The following is a 20,309-nucleotide window of genomic DNA, read 5'->3' as shown; positions in this document are numbered from 1 at the left end:
CAGTCACAGTGAAAACCGGGGACATTTCCGGGGACAGCTCCAGCCGGGGACAGGTCTCCGGAAACCGGGGACTGTCTGGTCACCCTAATTAAGAATGTTGTGGTCATTTTTTATTTAATTTTAGTTTAGTTTTTCAACTGGTGCTGTATCAAAACTGTCACACTGTATGCCAGGCAGGTAGGGAGGGGGTAGTGTGACACGGTTAAACCAGTTATTAATCAGGTAGCTTCTCAAGCGATACTTAATACTGAACTCCTTTTCCCACAATGCTTCACTCTTGAGTGCACGTGTCAACGCTGCCAGCAAACCGGACTGAGCGTCACATTCCTGCATTCCCTTTTTCCTCAGACGTCGGAGATCTAGCTACCACTAGATAGCTAATCCTCTTCCCCACTTTTCTTTGTGATAAAACACACCCATGACACGGCGGATTTGATCTCAGGAGGTGATCCCGGGTTCACCAGGAGTCAAAATCTCTCTTCGGGTGAGGATTTATCTCATCTTAAGCCGTTGAAGGTGTCTGTGGGTCGGAGTGCTATTATGTTAACCGTTAACAGTTTTATAAGATGCGCTGGATTTGATGCGAGTTGTCGCTGTGAGTGACGTGGTTGTGGTTTGACCTCCACTGGCAGACCTGTTGCTATAGCTAGCTCAGTTGGCGGAGGGTGGTTTAAATTCACAACGTGTTGCCTGTTGTTTACTGTTGTACTTAATAGCTAGCTAATGTTAGCCCCGGCTGGTTAGCCGCAAAGCTTGCGTCACCATTGTTACCGGTGATACGCGGGCAGACACGCCAGGGCGTGGAGGCGCTTCCAGATGTGTCTGTTACTTTGACAGGGACATTACAGTGCAGTGAGTTGGATAACGTTGTCAATAACGTCCTGTCAAAGTACAGCACTTAGCCAGCTAACGGGTACAAACAGTGTTAGCATCCCACCAAGCATGGGCGTGGTTATAGGAGTACAAAATAGAATAAAAAACTGTATGTAATGTAATGATGGAAACGTTATGGTCAGTTGTTAAGATCACCTTCATAATCAGTTTGGTTTCAGTAACGTTATACTTAGAGGAGGACATGATTGTCCATTCAAAATGTTAGATGTCAGTGTGCCCTGCAAAGGAGCTGAGCGTGCTGCAGATCAGCAGCCTGTCTCAGCTGTTGACTCTTAACAACAAAGAGTGGATCGCAGCTACTGCTGGACTGTGGCAGGACAGAGGGAAATCACTGATATACCTTGAACTTAAATGTAACGTAGGATCTGTCATTGGGTCAAGGGGTTAGGGAGATACAAACCAATGTTTAGGTAGTTGGTTTGCATACTGTTTAATTAATACTGTTTAATTAATAAGAACCGGATGGGACAAACCTGAACCATGTTGAATGTGTGCTGGCATTATCTTGTCCTTGCCACCTACCAAACAATACTTATTTGTCATACTCATACGTTGTAACTGAAACTAAGTGGTCTACAGGGTTCATACGTTTTGAAAAAACCTGGAAAAGTTATGGAATTTGAAAAATGCAAATTCCAGGCCTGGAAAGGTTTTGGAAACATAAAAAGACGTAGAAAGTTTTGGAAAAGTCATGGAATCTTTTTTTAACACAGCATAATAATATGTGATTAATAAATGTATTTTCACGTTGTCTTAACCTCGACGTTCTATCCGGGGCGCAATATTACAAATCCCACTATGAACCACATAAATTGTCCTTCATTTTATTAAACCTCTGAGGGTAACCTTTAACACAGATTTTTATTCTTATTGTATAATGTCGACTGACATTTTCAGGAATACATAGTCATGGAAATTTGGAAAAAAATCCTATTGGAATCCTGACTGTTACATATATGATACTTCAGTTTGCTCTTAACATTCCTGCTGTTCAGAGACTGATTGAATCAGAGTGACTTTAGTGAGATAAAGAAATGTTTGCGTGTTTCTACAAGTCGCGCAACGGAGACCTTACTGACTTTAATGTGACAGGGTTTGATACACTTTGATGCTAAAATGTATCTTTAAACAGAAAGCTTTTTCAGTAGAGAATGGGCTAGGGAATTGCTAATCAAATTTATCCAATCCTGCCCAAGTTGCCCACATTACTGTGGTGCCTCAGCTAGAGAGGCATGTGCTAATAAATAAGTCTGCCAAGTTGTAAATCCGGTTCACCCAGTGTCTGTAGTCATTGTCAAGAGATATTTAACTTGGATTAGTGCTGTCATCTAAAGTCTACCCAGAGTCCCATCCCAGATGTCATTTGTCAAGTTTTTTCTTTTACCTTTTGTGAACATTGTACAGTCACGTGTAGATGGTTTAAAATATATTTTATGAATTGATTATCAATAGATGGAATGTAATCATAGCCCTATTTAGATCTTACATAGGCCCAGACATACTTCACCAAAGTTCCAATATGGGTACTGACATTTGTGACTTAAAAAAAACTGCCAGTGCTTGAATATAAGCCTATGCTTGCAGGACATTTTAGGGTGTGTCTGGATTTAAGCGCCTCACGTCTGCACAATATATAGAACTTATCCACGTGTGAATTAATCATAGGCTTTATTCTAACTTTGTAATTTCATGTTGGTGGCAGAAATGGCATGTGAAATGGAAGTAGCATTTTAATTAGGGTACTCCTTCCCCATTAATATAATGATAATCTGTTCTCTTAGGCTTTGAAATAGCTGGTGGTTGAATGATAGCCTGATGTCCTTCCCTTATCATATAGCCTTTTCATTTTTTAGGACCTTACATCGCAGCAACGGTCCAATTTAGCCTACTCTTGATAGTTTACTATTGAGCATTGAAATACAAAACTATGATCGTGCTGTTCTAGTGATAGAAAAAATAAATGTATTTATTATTAGTATTGTTGATGTTTAAAGGTGAACTATTATGCTTTTCTTTATTTTTTTGTCATATATATAATGTTACAATGTCTGATGTTCATGTTAAACTTGACCAAAGCTTCAAATAATGAGGTAAACGTAGTTGAAAGAAATCCCTGTGAGCAAAACTTCAGATTCCAGCTGTTCTGAATGCTCTGGTTTCAACAGTTTTTTTTCTACTCAGCTGGGTTTCTATGATTGGTCATCTGCTCCAGGCAGGTTACTTTTTCTTTTGTTTTACGGCTAACGTTACTGCAGTGTTTACATTGTCAGATGAAGCTACAGGCTGTATTATGCTTCTGCGTCAACTCCATGCCGTAGCTACGCCATTGCTCCTACCGCGTCGTGACTAGAGGATGGATGGCCGGGTTCGGACAGATATTTAGAAATGATGTTCGGGTTGGGCTCGGTCACATCAACGCGATAAGGCATTGAACATTTTAAATTTAAAAAAAGCTTATTATGTAGGTGCGCGCTTGTATTAATGTGCGCTTGTTGCCCCGTGTGCGCTGATGTGCTCATCTGTTGACATTTCCGAATGCCTTCCTACAGTTGCTTAATAAAAGCGGGCTTTCCACGCAAACAAACGTATGTGTTGTTAGTATAAGGAAAAAAAAGAGATTTTTAACTGTGTCGGGCTCGGGTCGGGCTCGGACATAAATATCTTAATGCCTGTCGGGTTCGGGCCGTGTTCGGTTACTGCTCTGTCGGACAGAAAAATGCGGGCTGATCCACGTTCTAGTCGTGACTCTTTCGGAGTTCTGCGTCGGGGTTGCTTTGCATCGCGGTGCATTTCACTGTCTGCCAGCCAGTTTATGTTATGTTAGCAAGCAGTCTTTAGCACAACTGCCCACAAAGTACTGCTTGCTGGCGAAGTGCTAATTTCAAAACGTTACTGACATATAGACACTTTACAAATGGATAACCCCGTCATTGTAACCAAAATATGTCTGAGTTTATTTGCAAAGCTTATGTCAGTGAACTAGCATGTTGCTACTCCCCACATTAGGCTGCTTGAAACACCGACTAGCAACACACAGGACGAGTTGACCAATCACAGTCCTTGCGGTCTGCGTCGCCTCGATGCAAAGTTACAAATTTTTGGAGGTGCACGTTGAGCTACGGCGGAAGGCTCGGAGAGGGGTTCGCGTCGACGCAGAGGGGTGGGCGGGGGTATGCTGTCGATTCGACGCAGAAGCATAAAAACGCTGTAATCTTGGCTGCCAATGTTGTTAATTTCTCCCCAATTTCGGGTCACATTACTACTGAAACATGTCCGGTTGGGTAGTATTTGGTTTAAAAGCCTTTATCTGCAATTTTTGATGGTAGAAAGTACTGCTATCTTCTATTACAATCCATTGCTAACTACAAGTAGCTGCTTGCTAACGCCAGGGAAAGCTGTAATCTTAGCTGGAAATGTTAATTTCTCCCCAATTTCAGGTCACATTACTGTCCGGTTGTGTAGTATTTTGTTTAGATGCCTTTATTGGTGTTTTTACACAGTAAAAAATTGTGCTATATACTCCGTTGCACTGTACAGAGACAGCAACAGCGAAGCATTGATATGGAGACTCAGCGATGCGGAAACGCTGACCAATCAGAGCAGACTGGGCCTTTTCGGGAGGGGGGCTCAAAGAGAGAGAAACTCCAACAGAGCGTCTCAGACGTAGAGTGAATACAGGTGCAGCAGCTATGGGCAGTATGAAAAAAAAATTAAGTGTTTTTTGAACATTAAAGCATGTAAACATGTTCTGTTAAAAACCCAAAATACAAATATAAACATGAAAATGTTATATAAGGTCTCTTTTTAGAGATGGTCCGATTTTTTGCTTCCCTATACCGGTCCGATACTTTGTGAAACATGAACAAACACAAACAATGAATGCCACAGAACTTTCTTTTATTATCCAGTTTGACAGTCAGTTATAACGGAAAAAGAACATAACTAAACTACTTTAATGTAGATTTTCTTTAGGGCTTTCTTACGTTACAGCGTTTTAGGCAGTATCGGAGACAATACCGATACTGGTATCGGAACATCTATATCTCCTTTAATCTTGGCCTGAAATACAGCTTCATTTAGACCATCTAAGCAGAGTCAGTGCAGTGTCATCACCCCAATGATCTGCAGTCCCAGCACATACAACTGTGTTGTGGTGAGTGATTGAGGTGGTGAACTTCCACCCTCAGAGGTCAAACTGTGTTAGAAAAGGAAAAAAACTAACAGTAACACATAATGATGCCAGGGCTTTATGTGAGTAGCAGCATGCACCTGTATGCCTCATGTTAAAGCTAATGCTAAGAAATGGGGTAGTGTTTTAAAATATGTGGAGGAGTAGCACGCACACAGCTGCATGTTACGGAGAGAGTAAGAGTAGCCTGCAGTAAACTGGAACACCCTGACTCAGCCTGCGTAGCTCAAATGTAGCCTCATTTCAGTGGGAGCTGCTGCTTATTACATTCCCTGAAATGTATGGATGAGTGAGTGGGAAAAGACAATGAAGAGAGGGAGATCACGTGGGTCATGATTAAGGGGAAACATACAGTAAGAGAGAGATATCAGTTGGTGGCTTAAAGATAAGAGCTTAATGCAGGAATGAAGAGTAGTTCTCTAGCAAATTACATAGCCTCTATTTTTTGGAAACAGGACTATTGTCAAAGTCTTTCTTTTTTTCTCAGAGTTGCTGGTTTTGTCATTATCTCGTGTTTAACCCTGACCAATAATGGCTGCAGCTCAGTTGCCGACTAACCTTTTGTTGCCTCTCTTTTCGCTTTTGTTGTCGTTCAGCTTTGAGGCCTCAGAACTTCTACCTACGCTCCATACATGTTGTCAAGCCAGTGAGCTGAATTACACACCCACACTTGTTTGCCAGGACTCTGTATTTGTGTGTGGATCTGGACAGAATAGCATTGTTGGCCTACAGTCCCACAGTACTGCACATCCCTAATGCTCTCCCATTAGGTCACTACAGGGGCATAGGGGGACAATGGGGCTATTGTTTTAGGTGTACACACACATACCCTTGGACCCCCCTCTGTGGCATGTGCAGGCTATCTTCTACTGGTTTGTTCTTCTAGATTCAGGTCATTGAGCTCAAACTGTATGAGTAAACACATTTACTCACAGCAACTTGTTACAGTGAATGGGAGGCAACTGTCTCATTTTGAAGGCTACTATTGCTCTCCTAGCTGAGTTTTGCATGTATTATACTGTATGTGTACCGCCTACTCTTGGAGCTGTGCTAAAAAAGCTGGTATTATGAAAGAGGAGTAAACCACCATGGAAAATTGGGCATCTGCTAGGGCTGAACAATTTTTGAAAATAATCTAATTGCGATTATTTTCAAAAATATTGCGATTGCTATTTAATATACGATTATTTCTTAAGCTCTTTGTCTTTTGTGTTATTCAACAAAGACAAGCAATACATCATTGTATAGTATGAACAACACAAGATTAGATAGATTAAACAAATTCTTTCCTGAAGGTCAGGCCTGTATGTGATGATGAAATTAGGTGATGCATGAATTTATATGAATGACATCTTTTGTTTAACTACTTCAGTCACAGTAGTATATTGAGCACTGACCAAGCCTGGTGTAAACATTCATATGAAAGTCAGAAAAAAATCACATAAACTAAAGTGCAGATTGCAGAAATATAAAAACAAATATGTGGCTTTACCACACTTACTAGTATTTACGTTATTTCATTATTATTTACTGTAATAAACATATATAAACATGTGGAGTGCACTTTTTCAACACTGTCTTTGAACTTTACTAGACAGTTAAATAAGTAAAAATATAGTATATACAGTATATACAATGGTATATATATATTTTTTTTTTTACAGCGCACACAGAGGACCCGCCTTCAGTCCCTCCCCCTCTTGAAGTTGCGTGCCGTGTGCATGACAGCATCAACGTTGCACTTGCTCAGAGAGGCTATCGTTACGTTAGTAGTAGCATGCTGCTGCTGGTCTTGTTGTGGGATTAACTGTACTAATAAAACTGTTGAAACAACGCAGCCACGCTGCTGTGAAAGCTCCCCGAACATCATTTATCGGAGTCTGGTTGTTACCCCTCCCCGTGGCAGTCTCCTCCACTCCATATCTTTATAACGGAGCTAGCTAACTGGAGCTAACCGCTAATCAGAGCTAATCGTCGCTAACCGAGCCTTCAGTTCTGCATGCCTGTATCCATTAACTGCATGTATGGACTCGAGCCAGAATAAAACCCTTCATTTTATTAAAATGGCTGTAAAAGTTTTAAACTACAACTCAGAGTTGTTTGATGACAGAAATCTGCTCAAGGTACAGCGTAGCGTTAGCGTGCAAAGTTGATGCTTTCTCTGCGGAGTGCAGACTGATTTGCTCTTGTGAGTCACGTGACCAAATCGCAGCCTTTGTGATTAGGAAATCGCGTTTTAACATATCGCAATATTATTGCAAATGCAATTATATCATTCAGCCCTAGCATCTGCAGTCACACACCTGCTGAAATTTAAACAAAACTTTGGAAAGGTTCTTTTTTCCACAGTGGCACTTCATTTTTCATACTTTCAACTTTCATGCATCCATATGCACACATAGTGTACATTAAAGTCACAGCAGCTCTTTTTTCTCTCTCTTTTTGCAAATGATCACAATAGTGCAGCAAAATCTCTTTGTTTCTCCATCTAACCTCTCAAAAATAGACTGCGAAATTATATTTAAACCCAAGTGTGAGTTTGTTAAGCCAGCCAGTCGGTAGTAGACCAGATTAGGCGAATTAGCAGCTCTCGCTGCATGTGGTGAGAACATTGACTTGGACTCCCACTGGGGAGACGTCTCATGTTCCGCTCTGTTTGGGTTGTGTGGATTATGGTTCTTGCTTTTTGGTAGTTGTGTAACCACATCAAAGGCTTCAATTCACTGGTAGCTCAGTGCTTGTTTTACTATGCCGTGATACAACCAGTATGATTTGTCAGGAGACTACTGTGGACCCCAGGGGATAATGGTTTACATAATTGTTATGCTTTATGTTGCAGTTTCATGCGGATTAGGTATAAAATTCGGGAATATTCTTCTAATATCGTACTGAAATCAGTACATTTTGAGAAATAAGTGTGACCCCAATTAGGGTTGTGCTTGTTTCAGTGACTCAAAATCCATGAAGAAACACTAGAAGAGAAAGAGGGAAGCATATCCTTTATGGAGCAAAAAGCCAATAATCAGTTAAGTCCAAGAAAAGTACTGGACATTGCTGTACCACTTGGTGATATGTATTCAACACCTCTCATTCAGTGGTCATGGGGATATGTAAATTCACCACCTTACCATGCCTTCTGAACTACACTGTTTAGTTTTAAAAGTAAAGATTACTTCATAATTTGAAAGTATGTTTTTCCCTTTTACATACGCGTATCAGACAAGACAAGATCAGTTGAGCAGGGAGGGAAATTGCACAATATATCATGATGATAATTGTTTCTCTTTGCATGTAATCAATCTACTATTGGCTGTTTGGTGATTTATCCTATCACCAAGTGTGGATGGTGTAAATTGGCATTTGTCTCTTCCTCTCAAACAAAGAAACAGTGTGCTGTCCAGTGCCATGCTGTGTCGGTCTGGCCAGTTCAGTATCAGTTTGGATGGCGCTGGGCTCCGAGCAGTCTTCAGCTTGGTTTTACTATAGTACATGCTGCTTTGCATTTTACTCTCTGGATCTTTCTCTGCTGGTGTTCTGTAGTGTCACTGGCTGTGACAGGTATCCTAGTTTAGTCCACCATTCATTTGACTCAATTACCTTCTCTGTATTTCCTTTGCCCGGTTTTCTGACCTCTGAGTCCCTGTTCACATCTCTGAATAGTTCAGCAGCTCAAATACACACAGCTGCCAGTTTCTTAAGTACACAGATCTGAAACTAATGCAACAGCCTTGCAATAAATCCTGTCATGAAGTAGGGCTGGGCGATACGGAGAAAATCAAATATCACAATATTTTTGACCCAATACCTCAATGTCGACATTGTAGGGTTGACAATTGGTGCTTTCACAAAATATTTTTACAATTTAGATTTTTGATATATAAACAGTAATGTGGATTTAATGACTATGTGGGTAAAGGCAAATAATAGAACAGCTAGAACAGTCTGGTAAGTTCACAAAATGACATTTTACTGTAATGCAGCTTGTAAAACCAGGAAGAGACAACACTTGTGTCATATTACAATATCCAAAATCTAAGACGATATCTAGTCTCATATCACGATATCGATATAATATGATATATTGCCCAGCCCTATCATGAAGTTTATGTTTAGTAGTCTTTGTTGAAACAGTTACAGAGAGCTGATGACTCAAATGTATGGTCATTGTGGCTTCTACAATTATAGCACTGTTTAATTATACTATGTTCAACTTACTAGAACATACATAAGGTTTTTACACAAACAAACTACTCCATTTAATAAGCATGGAGAAGATGACATGGTGTTGCCTGAACAAGAAATTTTAGAAGAATAGAAGTAAACCTTGATGAAGTGTGTTGGGTACTGAGATGCCAGTTCTTTTAGCCACAGCAGCACAACAATGAAGCTAAAAGTGTGGCAGGCAGTTTGTTGGAACAGCTGGTAGAATTGAGGGAGGGAGAGCGAAAGGGTGGAGACAGGAAGGAGCAGGGGGAAGTCAGGATATGTGGGACTGAAAGATGTAGTTTGAGAAGGGGAAGGAGCGTGGGACACAGACAGCAATAGAACGAGGGGGAGGGGTCTACTCTTCCATGTTACTACAAACAGGCCAATGCTACAACCCACATTAACATTTTTTTCTGTGCAATCAATCAATGCCCACTGCAACAAACTGCTTCATCAGACACGACCATTGTCAGTCTGACTGACTCTCTTTCTTGGTCAGCACTAAATATTTTTGGGTTTTGGACTGATGATTGGACTAAACAACGAATTGGGCAATGGGAAATTGTGATGGGCTTTTATCTATTCTCTGACATTGCATTGGCCAAACAATTAATTGATGAACGTCACCGATTTAGCATTGCACTTAAAAAAAAAAAAAATCGATGCAGCAGAACCAGGAATGTCACACTCATCCTCCTCGTTAAAAAACCTGGCATCCAAAATACCCACAATGCAACTTGACTACGGGTGTTTTGCTAGTAGCTACATTATGCGTTAAACTGCTAGACTCCAGCAGAGATGAGGAGCGGGCTACAGAGGTCTGGTAACCTCACTTCTTTCTAGCTCCTCACTCCCAGATTGTTTTCATTTTCAAACTTCTGGGCCAATGACGCTGACTTAAGTTATGCAACTTAAAGGTCCCATGACATGGTGCTCTTTGGATGCTTTTATATAGACCTTAGTGGTCCCCTAAAACTGTATCTGAAGTCTCTTTCCCGAAATTCAGCCTTGGTGCAGAATTACAGCCACTAGAGCCAGTCCTACAATGAGCTTTCCTTAGGATGTGCCATTTCTCTGTCTGTAGCTATTGAGGAGGAGAGAGGGGGAGCAAGGTTGAGAGTGGGGGTGTGGCCTTGACCAACTGCCCTTCGCTCGTTTGAAAGCCATGATGTCTCTCTCTCATGGGCGGGCAAAGCAGAGAAAGGGGAGGTAACCTTGCTCCTTATGACCTCATATCAGATCGGCCCATCTGAGCTTTCGTTTTTTTTTTTTTTTTTTTTTTTTTTTTACACCTATCCCCATTTCTAGCCACTGGGGGACCATAGGCAGGCTGGGGGAATGCATATTAATGTTAAAAAACCTCATAAAGTGAAATTGTCATGCCATGGGACCTTTTTTAAAGGGCTTTATACTTCTTTTTTCTAGACATGCTGTAGTACCCCCAAGACCTGTAAAAAGGCTTTGGTGTGTAAAATTGGCGCACAATAATCAAGAGATCAATCAATAATGAAAATAATTGTTTATTTGCAGCCCTAACTCATTCTGTGTGAGTGTGGAGGGCTAGGCTCAGAATTCATTTGGGCCTACTGCTAAGTTAAAATGCAAACCGTTTTTATATATGCTTATGCTTCCCATCATCATTTGCATCAGTACCTTTTGTAATGTGAGGGCCCATATCATTGCTTTGTCTTAAAGTCTTGTGTATGTGAGATGCCTTGCGATGCTATTTGTGCTCCTGACCTTGCAGAGCCAGTTTCTCTGTTCAGTCCACCAGCCTGATATCTTTGTCTGTTTTTCTATGCCTGGGTGAGATGAAATCTTTGCTTTAGTCACAACCACAACCTTTGCCTCTCTCTTGCACCCTACAGGGATGAGGGTAGTTTGTGTTGTTGACTCTCAAATGAGCATATTTGTGCCACCTTAGAATGTTATAATGTAAAGGCAAAACTTGTTTCTCTTCCACCTGAAGAACATTGATATTATTGTTGTTAAGCTAAAAGATAACCCCACTGTGGAAGCAAAGCAAATGTAACCACCACTTCTTTAAAAGCAGATTTGGAGTGGTGTGTAATAAAACACAGCAGGATAGAAAGAGATTTGAGGCATGTCCAAGATAAAGACACAGAACCAGTGTTTACTTTGGATATTAACACTGATGTTATTCAGGGGTGACTATAATGTTACAGGCCTTGTAATGTGTTGGTCTTGCTACACAGTAAACACATGAACTCCTATGAAAGTAATCACACAGATGCAGAAATACAAATAAATCATAACTACAAAAAGAAGGAGAAGTCGATGAGTTGTATTAACGGATGGGTCAATAGCTATTGGCAGCCGCTTCCCCTCAGGCAGTAATTCTATACTACACGTCAAGGACAAGAGTAGGACATCTGACTGAGCTGCAACCACTACCAAAATGCATCGAACCTAGTGTTGCAAACACCCAGACTACAATTACTGAATGCCATTCATTTAAACTGTGTAGTAATTAATGGAGCTCTGCTATATTCACATCAGAACAGTTGAAATTATGAACTGAGATGAAAATCCAAGGCCAATGCCTCTACAGCCTTACCTCACATATAATTTGGTGTTATATCAACATGGCATCATGACTGCGTAAACCTACACGCCACTGTTATCTGTACGCATTTTGAGCTATCTGCGTGTATGTCTACGCTGCATACAGCGGATGTAAACGTGTTATCGTGAGAACGTGCCGTGCTATCGTGAGAACGCCACACAGGTGTTAAAAAAAAGGTTGGGTTTAGGGAAAGAACGACAAAACCACGACGGTGGTCTGAGCACTGATGCCTCTTTAGCCTTCTGGCTGCAAATCAATTTCAACTCAGACATCCATGAAGACTCAACTCATTCTCAACATACTGCTGGAAACTGACGAAGGCACAGAGGTCATCCAGCTCGACGTCCGACGCCTGCACACTGGCTAGCAGGATGCCCAGCAGAGAAGTCGCATTCGGTGTTCAATTCCTCCATGCTTGTCTCGTTGCCCTCTCTGATGTAGAGATGAAAATGGACGTAGAGATGGTCTTTCTAGTCCACGTAGTCAGGATCGTAACCATAGGTCGTAGCTGATAGCCAGCTTCACTTTTTCCTCTGTTAACTCTGATGTTTACATTTGAAAACCTTGACAGACCAGGCCAGCAGAGTTAACAGGCGACTGGTGAGTGCCCTTCCCTGATGAGGGACTCGTAGTCATGAGATGGCCGCAGAGATGGTCTCGCTAGCTTAAACTCATCTTCTCCACCTTTTCTTCGTGTTTACATTTGAAAACTTGACCGGCCAGCTGGATAGCTAGCCCAGGTTAGCAGAGTCGGCAGAAGATGCAATTTGATCTCCCGATCCTGATCCTGACTCATCATTACCAAATGCCATCACTGTTCAACGTCAACCACATAAAGCACAACTAATGTTTGTAAAATCACCAGGCTAATAAAAGCCTCGGTGTCAATGTACGGATGGATCACACTACTGACGTGAGGATTATACTACTGATACTACAGTAGGTCAGATTAGGACATGTTGACACTGCTACATAGTATGCAGAGATTAAAGCATTAGTCCTAATTGGACATAAACAAAAGCAGCAGGTAGTGATGAGTACAGAGGCTCACCATCCTTGAGCAAGAGGTTCAGGTTCCAGTTCCAGTCTCTTGCTCAACAGGGGTGCTGTCCTATAGTTGGACCTGAGGTCTGATCCTCTAATTGGGCATTTCCCTCTTGGTAATACTTGTCAATACTAACTCAGTAGAAAAGGTGGAAAAAGATGAATTATTTTGTATGTTGAAATAGTTGGTGTGATCTCAGTCTTTACTGTGTTATGTTGTTGTGGTGGTTGTTTGATAAGTTACTACACAGTGCAGCAGCAGGTGAGTTGAGATGTGATGTAAAATAGACTAAAGAGAGTCTTTAGGATAAAGCACTCCTCATGGAAATAGATAGCCCGATAGCCCAGAACCAAAACAATAGGTCTGAACTTTGTGTGACTGACTGGTCACTGCAAATGCCCAGGGTTCCCCAGTGAGTCCCCAGGGCTCAGCAGATACCATTCTGTGTGCCCCAGGGCAATAAATCCTATTTGCATGGCTGGTGATCAAGCCATGATGTAAAGGAGCTTAGTAGCAATAGACAGCCAGGCAGAAAGCTGCTTCCCTGTTGGCCACGACACACACACACACACACACACAGACACACAGACACAGAAGACCGACAGCAAGAAAGAGGTAAATGGACATGGAGAGGTGAATGAATGCTGATGCCAGAGAGAATTTGGACAAAGAAATTAGCAGTGATGAATCAGAGGTTTTTAAAAAGGTGGATTTGATGTAATCGGAGTGAAACAACAACCTGGGCCTAGTGTAGAGTCCACACTAGGGTAGTCTTGCTGTTGGACACTGTGGGAACAAGGAGTGCATACATGTAGATGTTTGTTGACAGCCTTTGAGGTCATGTGCCTTCTTTGAGTGTTGGGAAGTTGAGGTGAGAGAAATGCATATCGTTATTGCTGGTACTACTTAGTGCTGCAACTAACTGTTACTCTCATTTTGAAATATTCCTGTCATATTTTCCTACAGCCGAAGGATATCTTTTCAAATTGTTTTTTTATTCAGCCAACAGTCTGAAAACCCAAAGACATTCAGTTTACTGTCATATATGGTAAACAAAAGTATAAAATCATCACATTTCAGAAGCTGAAACTGGAGAATATTTCGTGTTTTTGCTTTAAAAATGATTAAAACGATTAACCGAGTATTAATATAGTTGCCAATAAATTGTTGTCAAACAAGAAATGTATGATTCGCTTCAGCTGTACTGGCACTATAGTCAGCATGTTGTTGATATTCATGTCGTTGTTTAGATGTTGATTTTATTGTACACACAAGCCAGCCTTCTAATCACAGGATGTAATAGATAGATAGCTAGCTAGCTTATTAGCTTGCTTGCTTGCTTATTAGCCATTCAACATGGAAGCTCCTTGTTGAGTTTTTAGCTTACTCCTCTCTCTGTATCTTTCTCTTCCTCTGTCCACAGGTCACTTTCCTCCTTCCCTTCCCCTCCTCCCCTTCCAACCGTCACAGCGCTGGTTGTCATGGAGAATTCTTCAGTGGCGTCTGCATCGTCTGAGGCTGGAAGCACACGCTCACAAGAGATAGAAGAGCTGGAGCGTTTCATCGACAGCTATGTGCTGGAGTACCAGGTGCAAGGGCTTCTGGGAGAAAAGGCAGATGGAGACTTGGACTTGGACTTGGACAACGGTGTCAAGGTGCCACAGGTCAGAGCCTTATTACATGAATGGATGACATTCTCTCAATAGTCCCGTATCTGTTAGCAGTAGTGGTTATTTGTAGTAGTGTCTCTGGCTTGGCTCTTCCAAAACGTGCTGGTGGGGTACAGCCTGCATCAAAACAGCTGCCTCTACTACAATGCAGCTGGAAGAAAAACACCAGAAACTTACTGTGTTTGTTACTTTTACATTTGTGTTTTTTTATGTTTTTTGTTTACATGTAAACAAACCCCCATTTCTCTCCACCAGTGGACAGATGACTGTAACAACAAGAAAGATGGCAGCTGGACGTCTTCACGGGGGAGAGGCTCAACCAAGCCAGTAAGTTTGTGTGTATGTGTGTGTGTGTGAGAGTAAGGGTTCTGCTTATTTCACAGCTTTGGAGGTGACCTTAAAGGCAGGGTTGATAATGTTGAAAAGCTCGCAATTGGAAGTAGCATTTTTTCGGGGCTCTCTCTAACCCGCAATTTTACTTCATGTGTCATTCACCGGTAAGCAAACACCTAATATTATCATACCGAATGTTTAAAACAAACATGACTGCTGTTAGCAATGCGGCGACGAAGCACATTGAGCTCAGGCTCGTACACGGGAGGGGTAGAGTACACGCAGCGGGGCAAGGAGGCATTTCATTGGTTCTTTCCAAGCAGACCGCAAGGCAGCGATTGGTGATAGGTGGGCATTTTTTTACAGAACAGCAGCTACAGATGACCGATCTTTTTCACTCCTTTTTCAGAGCCCATTATTTATTGCTGTCAGGGTGTAAAGACCATTTCCAACAATATATATAAAAATAAAGTGTATATTGGAAATAGTTACCAACCCTGCCTTTAATTAATGCATTGAATAATCATTCACAGTCTAGTTTTGTATAGCATATTCATGATTCTACTCAAGGGCTGTAGTGGAATAAAATGTTTGGGTCAGCTGTATCCTACTATCGATCACAAGGGCCGTAATGAATGGAAAGATGGACCCCAGTCTGATATTGGCTTAAAAAAAACTTAAAATTAGAGCTTAACAGGTTCTCTGCCTTCTCAGAATTAGTTCCCTCCATAACCTGACTCCCGGGCCTACTAGGCCTTGTTTTCTCCCATAAAACTGTGCAAAATATGCATAAACACTATTTTAGAATATTAGAGGTGACTAAACAGCGTTTACGTGTGTTGACCCTCCACTACAGCTCTAATTCTACGGCCACTTCCATGTTGATGTTGTCTCCTTCTGTGCTCATATAGACCCTCATGGTCACTGGAGCATCACTTTGATTAAAGCGTAGGTTTGCTCTGCTCTGAGTTCTGTATGTTCAGGTTAGTCTTTCCCTCTCTGTAAGCTGCTCAAGTGTATGATTACAGGAGACTAACACGAGCCGTAAGTGGTCCACAACTCTTTTGCTTGCTTGTGGTTGCCGGAGACAAAGTATGCTCTTAATGACTAACATGAGATACTGTGAGGCTAGAACCAGTAATTTAATAATTCTACATTATGTGTGTGTGTGTTGCTCTGCTGTATTCTGTTCTGACTGTACAGTCTGCAGTGATTTACAGTATTATTGCTCCCCAGAGATTCATTGGTATGATTCACCAGGAAGTGAGTGGTGAAGCAGCATGGGTGAGAGTTCCAAAGAGAACAGAGTGATAGAGGTAAAAAAGAGGGACTAGAATTTAATTGTCAGTATATCGATACATCAAATTCCTGTCACTGCATTTTTAGTGCAGCATAAATACGGAGTTGATTCCCATTTAGCTTCTGGAAGTAAAATGTCCAAGACTTGGCAATGAAACTAGAGTTTTGACCCCCACGTGGTATATTCTCCCTCGCAGAATATAACGAAACTCAAAACCAACTACCAACATTCAGAAACAATTCAGCAATAACAGAAATAAACATGTGGTGACAGAAATAGAAGCTACTATCTCAGCTCAACAAGCGCAGTGCTCTGTGTTGAATGTTTTGTTAAGCAATATAATACAATACAGGTTGCTGTTACACAAAACAAGTGTAAAAGCAGGTGAAATGGCAGACTGGCCTCACGTGACAAAAAACAACCAGTTCATTTCATTTATGTGTAAGGACAATGCACATTAAAGGTATTTCTGTATATGGACACATACCTCTGCCCAGCTGCTATGGACTTTAATTCAGTTTTGCTCAAAGATAAAACTGTTGCTGACTTATTTTGTTGTAGCTGTGGTTTCTTCTGTGTTCCCAACTGTGATTAACTTTGACAGAAAATCAAACACATTTTGAATAAAACAGAATACCTTTTCAAATTTCATTCCCTTTCTCACCTCTGCAGGACGAGTGGGAACATAGCAGTAACGGAAGTACAGGTTCCCGGCCCAGTTCAGGGTCTAGACCAGGATCTGGCTCACGCTCCGGCAGCAGAGGCAGAAACAACCAGTTCACAGGCCCTGCCAAGGTACAGTGTTTGTGTGTTTGTCTGCTGTCTTAGTGCCACCACATTCCAGTGTTCCTAACCAGTGTTACAAACTGGGTATGTGGAGTTTGAACGTCATGGGCAGGCAAGGAGGGTCTAATGACAGACGCTAGGGCTGGGCGATAGGGAGAAAATCAGATATCACGATATTTTTGACCAAATACCTTGATATCGATATTGCTGTGATTTTATAGGGTTGACAATTAGTGCTTTAACAAAATATCTTCACACTTAGATTTTAGATAAATAATCATCAGTAATGTGGACATAATGTCTAAGTAGGGAAAAGGCAAATAATAGAACAGTTACAAATGTCTGGTAAGTTCAGAAAAGTACATCACTTACTGTAATGCAGCCTTTAAAACCAGGAAAAGACAACACTTATGTCATATCACGATATCCAAAATCTAAGACGATATCTAGTCTCATATCACGATATTGATATAATATCGATATATTGCCCAGCCCTAACAGATGCTATGGGAAGTGTAAGATCCAACATTTTTAGGGCTGACCCATACTGGGGACTTAAAGTCAAGATATCTCGGCCTCTAATTTGATCATTCTCTTTTTAAGTTTCCTAACTTTCTGGAAGTGCGGTACTAAGTTTGTGGGATACACAGTAAATGCACTGCAGGACAACTGTAGGTGCATAGATACCATACATGTATTAATTTTTTTCTAAAAAAAAATTTAAATTAGTACCTGTTTGTAAATGTTAAATACAAGCTAAGTGAGCTTGGTATGTGATGGTTTGGCAAAAACGTGTTTTGTAGTCATCCTGAAAATATTTTCCTTGTGTGTTGTCGGGACAGAATGGGAACATGGGCTCCTTTGACATCCTGGGGACAGACATATGGGCTGCCAACACAATGGACTCACGCGGGTAGGTCCCTCGCTGTTTAAAAAAATCTAATATGTTGTACTGCCTATTGGGTCTGAATTCCAGCCTTCGTTTCTGGAGGCTCATATAACTGATTTAGACACACACTGAGACTATTAGCTTTTGCCTTTTTTGCTCTCATGCTTTGTAACAGTCGTTTCATTGTCTTTGACTTCCTCTCAACCAGACTTTGCTTATCTTACAGCTCTAGTTCTTAATTTGAGGTCTGCTGTTTCCTAAATATTGATTAGTTTTCTCCCGCTAAGCCCAAGACGGTATTTTTCCAGCTTTTGTCTTAAAGACCCGGATCACTGCTGACATTTGTTGTGGGTATAAAATAATAGATATACGCAAGAATAATAAGGGACATCATATTCAAAAAGCTCAGTCAGCTCTGTCACTTCATCCCAAACTACCTAAGCTACACTGCTGAACTGAGTTTGTGCTGATACGTATTTTGTTTCAGTGTTTGGAGGCTGCAGGCTCGACTGATTCCTCTGAAAACATTATTAATATTATATTAATATTAACTTAGAAAGGAGGAGAAAAAAGGAAATGAGTGAGGCATAAATCAGTTTAACTGGAGGGAGAACTGGTTGCCATGGTAACAGCTGCACGACAGCCTCAGCTACCTGAGTTCTGGCCATGTTGGCACATCTGAGCACACAGTGAAGGAGCAGTGGATGATGTAAGCAATTCTCCGTCCATGCAGACAGAGATGTAGTGTAGTATAGATTGAATATTGGCTAAAAACTGACCACCTTGGTTAGGAGTCATTTCTGCTTTTCTTAAAGCTGTGTGAAAGCAACAACCTTACAGTGAAAAGTTTTGCTTTTACTTAGAGTCCTAAAACAGAGAATGTTGTTTGAAGCTTCTGTTTTAACTCTGTTGCTTGGCTTAGCCTTGAGTCCTTGAGCAAGACACTGGATCCCAAACTGCTCCAGATGTACATGCACGGAATGGGTAAAATAATAAGTCTCTTTGGACGTAGGTGTCAGCCAAATGGAACTTATGTTATCTGATAAAATATCATAATAAACAGTAGCACAGATACATATTTCAAAGCTTTGAATTTGGAGAAAGGTTTAAATGCCTTTTATGCATTTCTTTTTTTAATCTAGTGAATAAAGTGAGTGTCTTGTCAGACAGCCTCACCTAGTGGTGACAAAAGTCTATTGTAGCACCATGTGGTCAGTGATTGATGGAGCCTTCTATTAAATATATCTGCACCCCAATAACTCACCATCCCATAGTCTATCTTGTACTGTGGCTGTTAAGCATTACACTCAACTTCTGTTCCTGCAAGTCTGTTTCTGGGCATATAAAACCATCTTTAAACACATAATCTGAAATTAGTATCTAAACTAAAGCAGATTAGATCCAACACTGCATTTTGTACAAATATATGAAACTGGAGAATAACCTAGTTCTGACCAGCTATTAACACAAAAAGCCTGACCTGGCATGTGTTTAATGTAATTCAGAGTATTTATTAGAAGGATAAACCCCTTGAGATGAATCATCTCATTTTCGAGGGGGTCCTTAATACAAATATACAAAAAATATAAAACACAAAATACATTCACACATACACAGAGCACTTCCAAGCCCAAGTACTCTCAACACCAACTGACCCCCCCCATAAACAATACTAAAAATTAAAAAATAAAATATATAGAAGTACACAATACGTTTGCATACATCCCAATTGTGCTGCTATTTACAGTATATGCACAAACAACTTCCAACACATTGAGGAGAAAAAAAGGGAAACTAAGAAGAAAAGAATCAACAAGAATCATGTGTCATGTCAAATTAGAAGCAAGTGCAGGTTGATTGTAGATAATTACAGACAGATGCCTTTAAAAAAACAAATTAAAAGGGCGCTATGCAGTTTTGGCAATTTCTTTGCTGTTTTCTCGCTTTTTGCTCGCAAGTTTCTCTATAGAGCTCCCCCTACAGCTTTGGAATAGATATTTGGCAACACTGTTGTAAAAACCCGTTGCCGACTCTCCCCCCTTCCCATCTTCCTATATATGTGCAGTGCCGTGAAGCAATTCGTTACATCGCAAGACCTAATATCACGCGATACTTCCTGATGCTGAGGCCGGCGGCTTGCCGGCCGAAAGTTGCAAGGGTGGTTTTTCCGCTCACAGGCGCTAGGGGGAAGCGAGACGACCACAAAAAAGTCATATAACCATTCCAATGACACCGAAGCTGTTCAGTTAAGGTAAATTAAGCTAAAAAAACTGCATAGTTCCTCGTTAAGTAATAGATCTAAGTGAGCCGGGCAAGGTGTTCCAATCAGATGGCACTTTAAATTTAAAGGCATGTCGCCCAATTTCTTTGGAGATTCTGGGAACAAAGAAAAAGGGGTACTCAGTGTGTC

At 41.0% G+C, this 20,309-nt stretch overlaps 1 protein-coding gene across 5 annotated transcripts in view; it reads left to right on the top strand.

Moving 5' to 3' along the window:
* The first annotated feature begins 307 nt into the window (after nucleotides 1-307).
* The window catches only part of ctif (CBP80/20-dependent translation initiation factor), a 61,826-nt gene continuing 41,824 nt past the window's right edge, over nucleotides 308-20,309 (top strand). For 2 of the 5 annotated variants that reach the window (XM_078271842.1, XM_078271843.1), the window contains exons 1-5: nucleotides 310-484; nucleotides 14,345-14,585; nucleotides 14,847-14,918; nucleotides 16,897-17,019; nucleotides 17,853-17,923. In XM_078271842.1, coding sequence (XP_078127968.1) covers nucleotides 14,403-14,585; nucleotides 14,847-14,918; nucleotides 16,897-17,019; nucleotides 17,853-17,923 — 449 coding nt within the window. In that variant the 5' untranslated portion in view covers nucleotides 310-484; nucleotides 14,345-14,402. Of the gene's footprint in view, nucleotides 485-14,344; nucleotides 14,586-14,846; nucleotides 14,919-16,896; nucleotides 17,020-17,852; nucleotides 17,924-20,309 lie in introns of all 5 variants that reach the window. The other 3 variants (XM_078271845.1, XM_078271841.1, XM_078271846.1) reach the window with 3 other exon arrangements.

Source organism: Sander vitreus, chromosome 16, assembly GCF_031162955.1.
Source record: "Sander vitreus isolate 19-12246 chromosome 16, sanVit1, whole genome shotgun sequence".
NCBI classification, from domain to species: Eukaryota; Metazoa; Chordata; class Actinopteri; order Perciformes; family Percidae; genus Sander; species Sander vitreus.
Note: the sequence above shows the minus strand (reverse complement) of the source record. Positions and strands in the feature narration are given on the sequence as shown.